The sequence below is a fragment of the Nicrophorus vespilloides genome, unplaced genomic scaffold (assembly GCF_001412225.1).
Source record: "Nicrophorus vespilloides isolate i.1.1-1 unplaced genomic scaffold, Nicve_v1.0, whole genome shotgun sequence".
Taxonomy (NCBI): domain Eukaryota; kingdom Metazoa; phylum Arthropoda; class Insecta; order Coleoptera; family Silphidae; genus Nicrophorus; species Nicrophorus vespilloides.
This window is the reverse complement of record NW_017095935.1, coordinates 750304-763378: the sequence shown is the minus strand read 5'-3', so window position 1 is coordinate 763378 and position 13075 is coordinate 750304. Positions and strand designations below refer to the sequence as shown.

Below are 13075 nucleotides of genomic sequence, written 5' to 3'. Positions count from 1 at the left end.
GTATCACATGTTTTACCTGTCACACCTAATTCACCTGAGGCTTATGACACCTCTTACTTACATAACATATCTGACACAAAAATTGATATATCTGACATATCTAGAACAATTAAAATATCTCAGATATTTTTGTACATCTTACATATCATCTGATGTAGTTAACATACACAACACACTAAGTCAACTGACTTATCTGAGACAATTCAGATATCCGAAATATTTGACGCAAATTAATCGTTCTTAATTTTCATTAATTTTTGCCTTAGAATAATTTCCTGCTGTTATGTTATGTGTGAATGGTTTGAGTAAAAAATATAATTTCTTTTCATTATTAGAAATATATCTGTGATGATCGTTGAACAAAACAGAAGTAAAATTATAAAAATGAAATTATTTTACAATAATAATAGACACCATCTCAATCAATCAAGTTACAAAATTAGGTCAATGTAGCTACAATGCATTACACAAATAGTATTTTCGTGTCTGAAACAAAATCCCATTTTGCTAAGTGTATTATGTATCCTTTTGATTGCTTATTACAAAATGCATAGAGTCAATAAGACGACGAAACTGGAGACAACGGCAGTGGGTATATGTAGAGGGAGAGAGTAATGAGACTATATAAAGATGATTAAAACGAGTGGCACCAATGGATCGAAAGAGCTATTATATATAAAGGTATGATATGGTTTGGTATTTGCGAAGACTGCTCTCTCTCTCTCTCATCAGCACTAATTAAAGTAGCGAAAATGAATTATTGACATATCAAATATAGAACAGACCATCCGTTTCAGTGGGATCAAAGGGTGTCTGTTGTGGAATCTGATTTGGGCGGACGATGATTCAGTAGGGATAGCACAATATAATAGGTAGGAATGTTCTTCCGGTTCGGGTGTTGCTATGTATCATCGCCTGGTCACATATCACATTTTCCGCGGCCAGAATTGAATATTAAACGACTCAATTCATTAAATTTTCATTACGCACCGAGCGATAAAATGTAATGTGCAGTTGTTTGCATCAAGTTTATTGATGAACGGTTATGGCATTATACAGAATTTGTAATCTGCTTAATAAAAATGCATTCAGGTCAATTAATAACCAATAATTCATTTCTTAAAAAAACATTTATTTTAAAATACTGTAATACCTTGCATAGAGCTGCTTCGATTAGTCCGGATGATTAAAAAAAAATATTAAAGCAAATTATATATAAATAATCGGTTTTGTATCTATTATTATATTTAGTTTCTACATATGTCCGGTTATGTTATAAAAATGAAATTATTATTTTATTGTAATTTTTTTTTAAACTTAAAATTAATTTCCCGGAGTTCCAAAAATGATCCTTTACGTACTGTAAATTTAATAAATTTTTATAATTTTAAATATGTTATTGTAAAATTTCTTCTGTTCTATTAGGAGGTTACTCCTACTTAAAACTCTGTGATTTCATAAATACCTTTTCAGTTCAATTTTTTTTTAGTTTATTACACCTCACTCAATAAGTACGTAGGATGACAGATGACATATATATATGGAGGGTCTATGGAAAAATCCATATGATTTTTAGGAAGTACCAACCTTCAGACGACGCCTGTCAACATTTCATGACAATCTGACGTTTAGTTAATTGTTATTTTATTGGTCATTTTACGAACATATTGAGTAAGGTGTTATGTACATTTAAAATTTCGTTAATAAATATAATATTATATAAATACTTAATGATATTAGCTATTATCTAATGTGACTAATATTAAATTTGTAAAATAATTGCTTGAAAGTGTACCTGTAATGCATTGAAATATCATTTAATTTAATTGCAAGAAAAGGTTTTATTAAGCTTTTAAATATATTTATTAAACACCACTTATTGAGTTTATGTACAAAATTATGAGTATATTTTATAATTCATCAGTTACTTAATTACATTAAAGCCTGTATAACCCGAATTGCATTATTTATGTTTGTAAATACGTTTTACTGGACAAAATAAACACTTTATTGATATATTAAACTGTTTGCTTTAGAATGGTGTAAGCCTTTCGGCACATAAACAGTTTACTGATGCGATTTTATAGCTCAACATTGAAGATGTGTATTATGGCTTCACATCCGAATAAAGTTTTGTAAAAGCGTGTAGTATCTTCATAAATATATTATTTTTATATGCGCATTTCAGTCTTTTATACTGTTGACATTATTTACTATAATATTTAGTAATCTAGATTTTGATGATGATGCTTTACCATAAAAATAATTGAAAATAATTATTTAAAACGTTATCAACATTAGAGTACAAGTAATTATGTCATCAAAAAGATTTAATATTTAGTAATATGGATTTTATGACTGTATACGTCCATTAAAATAATTGATAACTAGTTAAGGATCATTTAATAAAACAGTAAATTTCGTAAGTGTTTTTTTCACGTAGAAGCCATTTTCCCATCTTCTGGATCTTTTCCATGGCTTTCAAACAGCTTCTCATATTTAATTGTTGTGAAAACGGCGAGTTGTTCGCTGTCTTCAAACTTGTTCGGTGGTCTTCCACGTTCTTCGTTTTTTACGTGAAAATCTCCAGTCTTGAATTTTTTAAACTACTCAAAGTAATGTGATTTACCAAGAGCATGAAAACGTAAGCTTAGACATGCATTCAATTCTGGAACCGTTTTTTTTCAAATAGTAACAGAAAATCAATGTTGTCCGCAAATCGTAGTCATATCGCAAATCGTAGTCATATTATAAGAAATTATATTTTACATACGTATTTTTAGAAGGTTTTTGTTAAATGGGATATTTCACTATTCAAAGGTGAAATTGCATTTGCGGATGAACTTGTAGCTAAATGAATTTCCAGTTGAGAATCCTCTTAAGGTTGATGATATAATAGAGGTCATATTTTGATCTGCTGGATTCTCAATCGTAGAGATGATGACGAAAAGACTCCTCTGCAAAAGACTTTAGATATCCAAAGAATTGGAAAAGCTATACAGTTTAAACGGCAATTGACATCATTGATAATAAATTTAATAATAATTATACTTTTTTATCAGTCAATTTTCTTATTTCTTCTATGCACTGTATATATATTTACAAGATATTTTTTAAGCGAATCTTCATGAATCAATCCACCGCATTAATATAGGTTTAAGTGTATTAACATAATTAAAATATTATTTAATAATGGATTGAAAAAACAATAAATCTAATATTTTAATAAATATTTTTTTTTACTTCATAGTTTATGTTGATATTTTAATCAATAAGTCATAATTAATGGAACTACATTTATTTGCATAATTAATGATAAGAAACGCGACTACGATTTGCAATGATATATTTTTAAAATAAGTAATATATTCTGAAGAAAAAACTCTATGTAGTAATAATTGAGTTGATGTTGAAAGATTGATTGAATTATATAATTATTTTTATAATTATTACATAGGAATCGGTATTGTTTGTAGTTTTTTTTTCTGAATTAGAATTATACAAGTGATGATTTCTGGATTTGGGTGTGAAAGGTGAAAGTGAAATTGAAACATCGTATATTCAACAAAAAAAAACAGGTATTTTATTTAATTACTAATTTGTGTAATTTGAACTTGTGCAGCATATATAAATGGATCTTTTTATCGGAATGTTTACCATCCTGAGCCGTAGTTGTTCAAATCGGATCCGTAATATCCTCCGCTGATTCCACCGATGCTTCCTCCAACGATTCCACCGTGTCCAATAATTCCAGAACCGATTCCGACACCTCCGATACCAGCACTGATTCCGCTGGTGGTGTGAGAGTGGGTGTGGACGGGTACTACGACTGGGGTTGGTACAGAGACTGGTACATTCCTGATTACTTCAACTGGGTATGGTTTTGGTACACTGACTGGGTATGGGACGGCATGGGGCACTTTAACGACGACTGGTACCTTGACTGGGACTGGGTGTGGGACAGCAACTGGGTATGGTTTCGGGATGTGGACTGGTACCTTAACGGCAAATGGAACTGGTACTGCCTTGGTGACGGTAACTGGGAAGGGTTGTGGTACTGGAACGGCAACATTCTTGGTCACAGTAACAACAGCACCACCAATACCACTTCCGAAACCGGCGCCAATACCGCTTCCAAAACCGAGGCTTCCATATCCACCTCCGAAACCGCTGCTGTATCCACCGACTAATCCGCTGTCGTAACTACCTCCATAACCTCCCAAACCGTAAACTCCGCTGCCGTAGCTGCTGTAACCGCCAATTCCTCCATGATGAAAGATGGATCTCTTCTCCTTAGTAGAAGACTCTCCACAGCTAATGCCGCTGACGCACAGGGCTACCAAAATGCACTGAAACAAAAAAATATTAAAATTCAATCACCGAAACAAACTAAACATCTTCTCTTACCGCGAAGGCTTTCATTCTTGTCTTGGGACTGGGATGTGAATGATACCGTTCTCGAATTCGTCCGTCGTTTTATACTTTGGTAACTAACAATCAACCTGGATTTCTCTATGTATCATATCGGAACATTTCGATTTCACAATTTTTTTTTTGCGCCTCATCTGTCTTCCGAGCAAACGTTTGGGATTTACATAACGTAAATTTGACAAGTGTGTATATCTTTTACTATTACACCTTTCCAAAATACATCTGCTTTTCGTTTGTGGATTTTAAACATCTCTGCGGTAATTGTGAAAGACGCATGGAAATATGATGGAAATGATTGCACAACTTGTATATTGTCTATTAATTAGCATTTCATACAAAGTAAAAGAGTTGATATGTTTTTAATTTGAATATCAAAAACTAACACGATCTAAATTCTATTGAATTCCATTTTTAATTTGAACAATTAATTATAATTTCATTAAATTAATTAAAATTTTAGTCCATTCTAATTTATATTGACCATAGGTCTTTAGATCTTTTATACAACTTATGATCAACTTTTCTTGCAACTATTTTGTGAATTTATAACAATAATAAATTATATTTATATAATAAATGCTTAAGATAATTCTAGTACTTATTCTGGTAATAATTGAATAATTTTATAAATAATTGCAGATAAAATATGAAATAATCGCATGAATCTTAGTAACATTGAATATTCTATTATTTAGTATATTGATTTTAATTGGTTTTTTATTACAATTTTTATCTTGTTGTTTAATATGCGATAAGAAAAGAGATTGGAAAATTATCCTAATGTTTTGGCTACAAACTTACTAGATAATTTTTATTTATTGAGTAATTATTTCATTCCAAATTTTTGCAGAACACTATATTAACTTTCAGCCGAACACCAGTGTTCCGCTGAACGACATGGAGAATAATAAGTACTGAGATTTACAATTTTTTGTCAATTACAATTTCCATCAGCTTCATATGTATGTACCTTTTCATGATCGTATATAAATAATTTTCATGTGAAAAGCATTAAACATATATAACGAAGGGAGATGTGATTTGCAAATCGAATTATGGAAATTTTCAGTAATTAAACCTATTTAATTTTATACAAAATTACACTTTTATATAATTTCCATTAGCTTTCTATTTGGAAAATATTTTAATTAAAGTTTTTTCAAAATTTATTTACTTTTTCACTGTCAATCTTAGTCCATTAAGAAATCACGGTTTCTTTCTTAATGAATAATCGTGAGATGAAGATTTCCAATTTGTATTATAAATTCAATCGATATGTAAATCTCTCTGGTAATTAAACCAGACGCAACATTCATGAACTTGACCCAGACGTTTATTATTTCATCAATGCTCGCTCGTCTTAATTAGCAATGCAAATGTATAATCAAAAAAAAATAATATGCGTATAAAATAGATGTAAAACTATGAATGTAATGATGTTCAGTTAAAAAATAGAAATTTATATTTTGCTGCGTAACATTGGAATTTCAACACCGCGCTTTTCCCATCGCCCAAAATTGTGCTCAGTCATAAACTTTATATGCAATAAATTAGATGTTCAAGAGGTCAACCAATTTACTACACATGTCGATAAATCACAATTGCAATTCAAATACAAATTATTTTATAGATGTTATATAAATAATATATGAAATAAATTTATGTATACAAATATAATGACTCAATTAATTCGGTATTTCAATGTATGTTTAATTAAACTATTTTCAGCAATTTATATTTAATTGCAATTTGAAATATTATTTATAAGACTAATAATTATTTTACGATAATAGCCAGAACATTAGTATGTGACTCCAGTCTATCTTGGTATCTACTACTAAATGTTGATATTGTATCCTCGACCATATCTATATGAAGATCTTCGTGTATTTATTTATTCCATGACGAACCTAATAATATTTCTTAGGTATTTTGATTGGAACCTTTGTATGTTCGATCACTATTACTTTGTATATAAGTAATTTATTTTCCATTGATAATTCCCTAGAAGCAAGTAGATTTTTCTAAACTCTATTTCTGATTGCTCCCACTTAATGTGATCTTTTAATTTAAATTTATTTAATTTTCTAGGTAAGGATTTGTCTACTTTACGAGATCTACTTATGTTTTCTAATAACTTTTTAATTTCAAACTAATTGAATCTTATACAATGTTTTTTAAAAATTAAATACTAATGAAAATATTAAAGAATTTAATGGATTTTTTGTATAATATTTTTGTCAACAACAAATTCACTATAACTATTTTCTTTTTATTATTAACTTCAATATTTTATAACAAATAATATTTCAACTACTACTTCTATTATATTTCTAAATTTTTTCCGCTGAATGATAATTGGTGTTATGGAACTTGGAATGAAATAATTTTTAAAAATAAATAAGGTGTTTCGTGAAAATTTCAGAATTTACAAAGTGTTGGGTTGCAGGAAAAGTTTGAGAAACCCTGCTCTAAGTAAACATCCGTTATTTTTTAAAAATATTTTTAATAGTTTTTTTTATATAAAGTGAAAAGTTATATGATAATATTTTAGAAATAAAGGCTGATGAAAATTGCAATTGACGAAAAATTGCATATTGTATAATTTTGTACAAAAGTATTGGTTTAAATTAAATTAAATTGGAAGTTTCAGTTTCTGATTACTCCCTACGTAAATGTTCGTTTATTATATATTTAATGCTTTTTCTATGTAAATTAAATTTATTTTACGTTTTTTATTCGGCAAAGAAAGGGAATTTAAATTATGAAAATATGGCATTTCGATTTTTTTTATTAGAAATAGAAAGTTGATGAAAAAAGTTTTATATACATTTTTTATTTTGAAATTGTGTGGAAAGATCAAAGGACATGAAATGATTCATGTATTATTTATTTGAAACATTTTTACCGAAATTGTTTTAAAAAAAATGTAAAAATTATTAATTATATAAAAAAGAAATTTTATGTAATAATAACTATTCATTAAATAATCATTATCATTAATATATTTTATGGATTTAATTTTTTTTTTATTTTTTTTAAAATACACTTAGGCCAAAGGGATTTTATTCTTTCTTTCTCTTAGTTTCTGAATTATAACAAAAAGTTTGTTGATAAATTTCTTAATTTCCTTAATATACTAATTGCCTTGATTGAACCACTTCACGCATATTATATTTTCATTTTATTTATTCTTGTAATTATTTTCTTTTAATAAATTATATAATTTATATATACAAACATTTGCATAAATTGTAAGACTAATCATTGTCCATACATTTTTTATATAGTCCAAATTCAATATTATTATGGACATTTTTCTTTTCATTATCGATATTTCTCTTATAAGATTAAAAATTAAAAGTTATATTAACGAACATATTTAGCATTATTTCTTTGACCTTAATTAAAGAATGGAAGAACCTTTGATCTCGCATTAAAGTATAAATGAGCACTCTCTAATTATCGATAAAACAATTATTGTCGCACTTTTAACTTTTTTTTTGGTTTTAACAACGTGAGCCATTTTTCTGCGAGAGAGAACAAAAAGTAATTTCAATACAATAAGTGTTTTCTTATCGTTGCCGAAACTTTTATCGAAACGTTCCTAATTGAATCTTCCTTGCATTCTCGAGAGACTAACTTATTTTTCATCTTTCTCCGACATAGAACAAATACATTTTTATATCTCTCATACATAAAGAGTCGGATATCGTTTAAAACATCCAACTGAAAGCAAAATAAAGTTTTAATTTAAATCAATGTCTGTGGACGAGGTTTAAAGTAAATGAGATGGATTATTAATGCAAAAATAAATCACATATTTAGATTATTTTTTGTGAGAAATTAAATTTTTTAAATGAGTTATTATAATAAACCTACATCGAAAAGATGAAATTACTCATGGTTTAAATATGTTCTGTTTTTAAATCTTAAGTCTTTTATCCTATCCTCTTATATTAATTGTATTTTTATGAGTTTATTTTTTTTAATAAATATGTATTTTTTTTAATAAAGCTTTATAAGCCTTCAATAAATTACATAATTAAAGTGAGTTTGGTTATTTATTTTATGAATGAAGTTGACCAACTTCATTCATAAAATAAATTCTAAGAATAATAATAATTAATAATATTTTTTTATATCAAATGTTGATATTTTTTGCAGATTTTTTTTTTATATTTATTTATATACAATTTTTACATCATCTATTATACATATTTTTATTATTATTTTTCTTATGTGTATACGTATGTGTATGATTCTGTTGTTTCGGCATGCTCCTTGGAACCGGTGTTTGAGTTTTATTTGTTCTATGTCTCCGTTCTGTGATTTTGTATCCAACACATCATTTTTATTTTGAACTTATTGATGTCGTTTTTATTCTTATTTCCTCTGGAAACATATTATATTGTGCAACGGCCTGCACCAGCAAACTCCTGTTCATTATGTTAGTTGAATTTTGTTCCATCCTTATATTTGTTCTAGTTCTCGTATTATGATCATGGGTATCGCAGCTGAAAGATAGGTCTAATAAATATTATTTATAATTGATTATTTTATACTTTAATTCAAATTAAAAAAAGTTTAAATTTATTTTATATAACAAATGTAAATTTATTATATTTCAAAAGAATATTTATAACATGCAAAACAAAAATCGAACTGTTTGATAGTTGCAATATTTTAACAAACATTTGTAAATAACAAATATAAAACGAAAATTTTAACCGAATTCAAACTTTTTATGGTACTGAAAATTTATATTCACTGATGGTTATTGATTGGAAATATCAATAAATAATATATATTTTGTTTTACTCTAACTAGTTTTTCTATATTTACTTTTTTCTAGTATTCGGATATAAAATAATATTTGTTGTTACCTAATTCCAATTTTTTGTTTCTATAGAAACTTCACTTAAAACGTATTTTTTTTTCTATTTTATGAATAATAAAATTATTATTAGTGCATCATAAAAGAATTGTATGCAAATTAGAATTTTTTTTTAAAGTGCGTGTACTTTCTCATTATATACATTCAAAAGTTAACTACAGGTTTACAAAAGTTTTTTTTATACTACTTTACATTATTTGAACAACACGATAATGTAATTACTCGCATTAAAATTGTCGAATAATAGTATGCAAATTGCAAATAGAAACTATTAAGTGAATTAAGTCTATAGATGAAGGATCTAATAAGCCCTTGAAATTATTTAATTAAAACAATAATTTTGAGAAAAAACATCAGTTAATTAATTTTTGTTATTAATTACGTGAAGATAAATGAAAATTATTAGTTTTATTTTTGTATATGTAATTATGAGAGGTATATATTTTCAATAGTTTTTTTTTAGAGTAAAATGGAATTTTTTCTTAAGATTCATTTTTATTTTGTAAGCGGACACAAAGTTAAGTTTTTTATTTGTTAAAATATAAATTATTTTCTACAATTTTTTTTATTAGTTTTACATGTAAATTAAAAAAAAACTTGAAATTTTAATCATTAAGATTATAATACATTATAATACAAGAAATAGGATGCATTTCACGAAATTTCTTCGTTGAGTGATTCAACATAAACTATGTCTAGAATGGAGATACATAAAAAACTTTTTAAAAAATTGGTTATTTACACTTTTTCGAGAGGAACTTTAATATCGTCTTCATATTTTTAGAGTTTTAATAATAAGGTTTTCTAAATCTTCCAATTAAAAATCATATTCTCTTGGGAAATCAAGGAAATTATGTTTGCAGGAAGAAATATAACTTTGACAAGAAATTAATATATGCATCATTTTTATGTTAAATGTGGCTTAAAGTTACAGACTTCGTTCTATCAAAGCTTCGTTATCAGAGGTAACATTAACCGAGCTATGTATGTAGTTCATAAATTAATAAAATCAATAAGTTTGTGAAAACCAAAAGTGTAATTAATATTTAAGTGTAAGTTATTTTGTTAACATTTTAATTCAATGCATTTTTGTATGTGATTATATAAAAAAAAACAAATTTTAAAACGTATGAATTGTACTAAGAGTATAATATATTATTCAAGATTAATTAATTAAATTTTAATACTAATACAGGTATCCCCTGACTTACGAACTAGTTCCGTTCCAAAGGGTTGTTCGTAAATCGAATTTGTTCGTAAGTCGGGAAAATTAAAAAAAAATCAAAGTTTATTTATCATGTATATGTACAGTGGATGTACACAGGATCATTGACCTCAGTTTTTTTTGTCCAAAAATAAATTATTTGCAAGAAATATTTCATTTTTTCTATATAATTTTATAAAAAGGAAACAACGTCATTTACGTGAAACTATACCTGTTTTAAGGCTAGGACAGGAATGAGAATGAAAAGTATTTCCGTGAAAAAATGCCATAAAGCATATTAGAGCGTGCTTATTAACAATTACCTCAGTAATAATACGCAGAATGTTTCGTAATGCTGAGCTTAGCTGATTGTGAATTATACTGCAAAAGAGAGAAACCATAAATGCGCAACGCATTCAGCATTTATGATTTTAAGAATAAAAAACATTGTGAGATATTTTACATTTTGTTAATAAAGCAAGACCGCACATTAAATTACTCAAGTTTTTAAAAAATAATAAAAATCTAAAGATTATCTATTATTATTATTTTACATTTCTGAAATAATTTCATATTTTACGTTAATTTTGGAAAAATAATTACATACTATCTTTATTGTTAGGAGTTTTGTAATGTATTGTTTATTATTATGGTCCAATCTAGGCACTCATGAAGGTAGTTGCATGAGTTTAGACATACAGTGGAACGTCGCTTAATATGTTTAATCCATTTAATTCCACTCTATTTTAATTTACACTTAAACTCTTATTTTCATAGTTCACATTAATTCATTAGACTTCAAGAAAATATGTAATAAAAAACATTATTTATTATATCAATTTTACAGTTAGTACATTATTTGAGTAAAATATATTTAAACTAGCTAGCCCGAAATAAATACAGACAGAAAATACGATTATTTATTTAAAAAAAAAACAATAATTTTGTGCACTCATTTTTATAGATTTTTTTTTCTTATTTTTCAATTAAAATTTAGTTTGTTTGAAATTTTCATACCGTACTATAGACAATCCGCACTGATCGAAGCTGGACAATACATACTTTAGGACAGTCTAAAAACTATGACTCTTGTAATAAAATAATGTATTACTAACTTTTGAATGATAATTAATTTTACTATTAAGTATAGAAAATATACACAATATAGGTGTATATATTTCCTATACAAATCTATTGTAGATAGTGGTCCAAATTTGGCAACTCTGTTCAAAAATTTCCTTATAAAAATATTATATAGTTATGAGTTGACACAACAATAATTATGTGAAATAAAACCATCCAATGGTCCAAATTGGGCAACTCTGTCCAATGTTTCGGCTTTTAAAAATATTAATTATAAATAAAACCATCCAATGGATTAAATTGGGCAACTCTGACCAATATTATGGCTCATATAAATATTATTTTATAATGAATTGACACAAATATAATTATGTGAAATAAAATCATCAAATGGTCCAAATTAGTCAACCCTGTCCAATATTTTGCCTTATAAAAATATTATTTTATTATGAAGTGACATGAAAATACATATCTCAATTAAAACCATCCAATGGTCCAAATTGGGCAACTCTGTCCAATATTTTGCCTTATAAAAATATTATTTTATTATGAAGTGAAATGAAAATACATATCTCAAATAAAACCATCCAATGGTTCAAATTGAGCAACTCTGTCCAATATTTTGCCTTTTGAAAATATTATTTTATTTTGAATTGACACGAAAATAATAATTTCAAATGAAATTAGTTCTATGAATTATCAAACCGCGAAAAAAGTACAGAAAAGAGAAGTAATTAAAATCTGCAATATGTATGCATTTTTTGGTGAAAACATTCATTTCTGTGTGAAGAATAAAAGTACGGATTGAATGGCAAAGCCCATCGCACTTGAGAGATTAAACATAAACAAAAACGCTAAACCTTTTTGAACATTTCCGTCATTATTGTTTATTTTTATTATTTTCTGCAAACGTGATACGACCGACATAAAACTGGGGCGCTTTGCCCGCGGATTGCGAAACACATAAGCGTTTTATCTTCAACAGAGAGAAGTATTTGACTTTACGTGTGCTTTGATCATTTTTCCGCAGATATATTCTTCAAATCTGCTCGTAATTTATACAAATAAAATATGAAATTCCATCTCGCATAGTCTACATATTCACTTCCGTCAATATACCGGACTGTTTGAAACCGGAATAAGGGAAAAAAAATAAAAAAAATAGATTTTATTTTAATCTATTAAAATTTAATTTGTTTTGAAATGTTCAAACCGCACTATAGTCAATCCGGACTAATCGAGGTCTATGCGAGGTATTGATGTACTCTACTACGTAAAACATTGAAATGTTTACAGAAAGAAATTGTTTTTTTTGTGCTGTTGGTTTAAGCTTTTTCACTGAAAAATGTTGTCCTTCGTTTCTCCTTTGCTCGTGTAACACGTACATGTCGCATGTGGGTGAGGATTATTACGTAAACACTGTAGGTGTTAAAATAGCGGAAAAAGCACGTACAATGTTC

General features: G+C 27.1%; 1 protein-coding gene across 1 annotated transcript; it reads right to left on the bottom strand.

Annotated features, from left to right (window-relative positions):
* Positions 1–3607: 3607 nt before the first annotated feature.
* LOC108568838 (shematrin-like protein 2) lies at positions 3608–4472 on the bottom strand. Its single transcript, XM_017930138.1, has 2 exons — positions 4408–4472; positions 3608–4349 (listed from the first exon to the last, which is right to left on the bottom strand). Exons 1-2 carry the CDS (start codon positions 4420–4422, stop codon positions 3654–3656), a joined length of 711 nt encoding a protein of 236 aa, XP_017785627.1. The 5' UTR covers positions 4423–4472; the 3' UTR covers positions 3608–3653.
* Positions 4473–13075: the final 8603 nt, after the last annotated feature.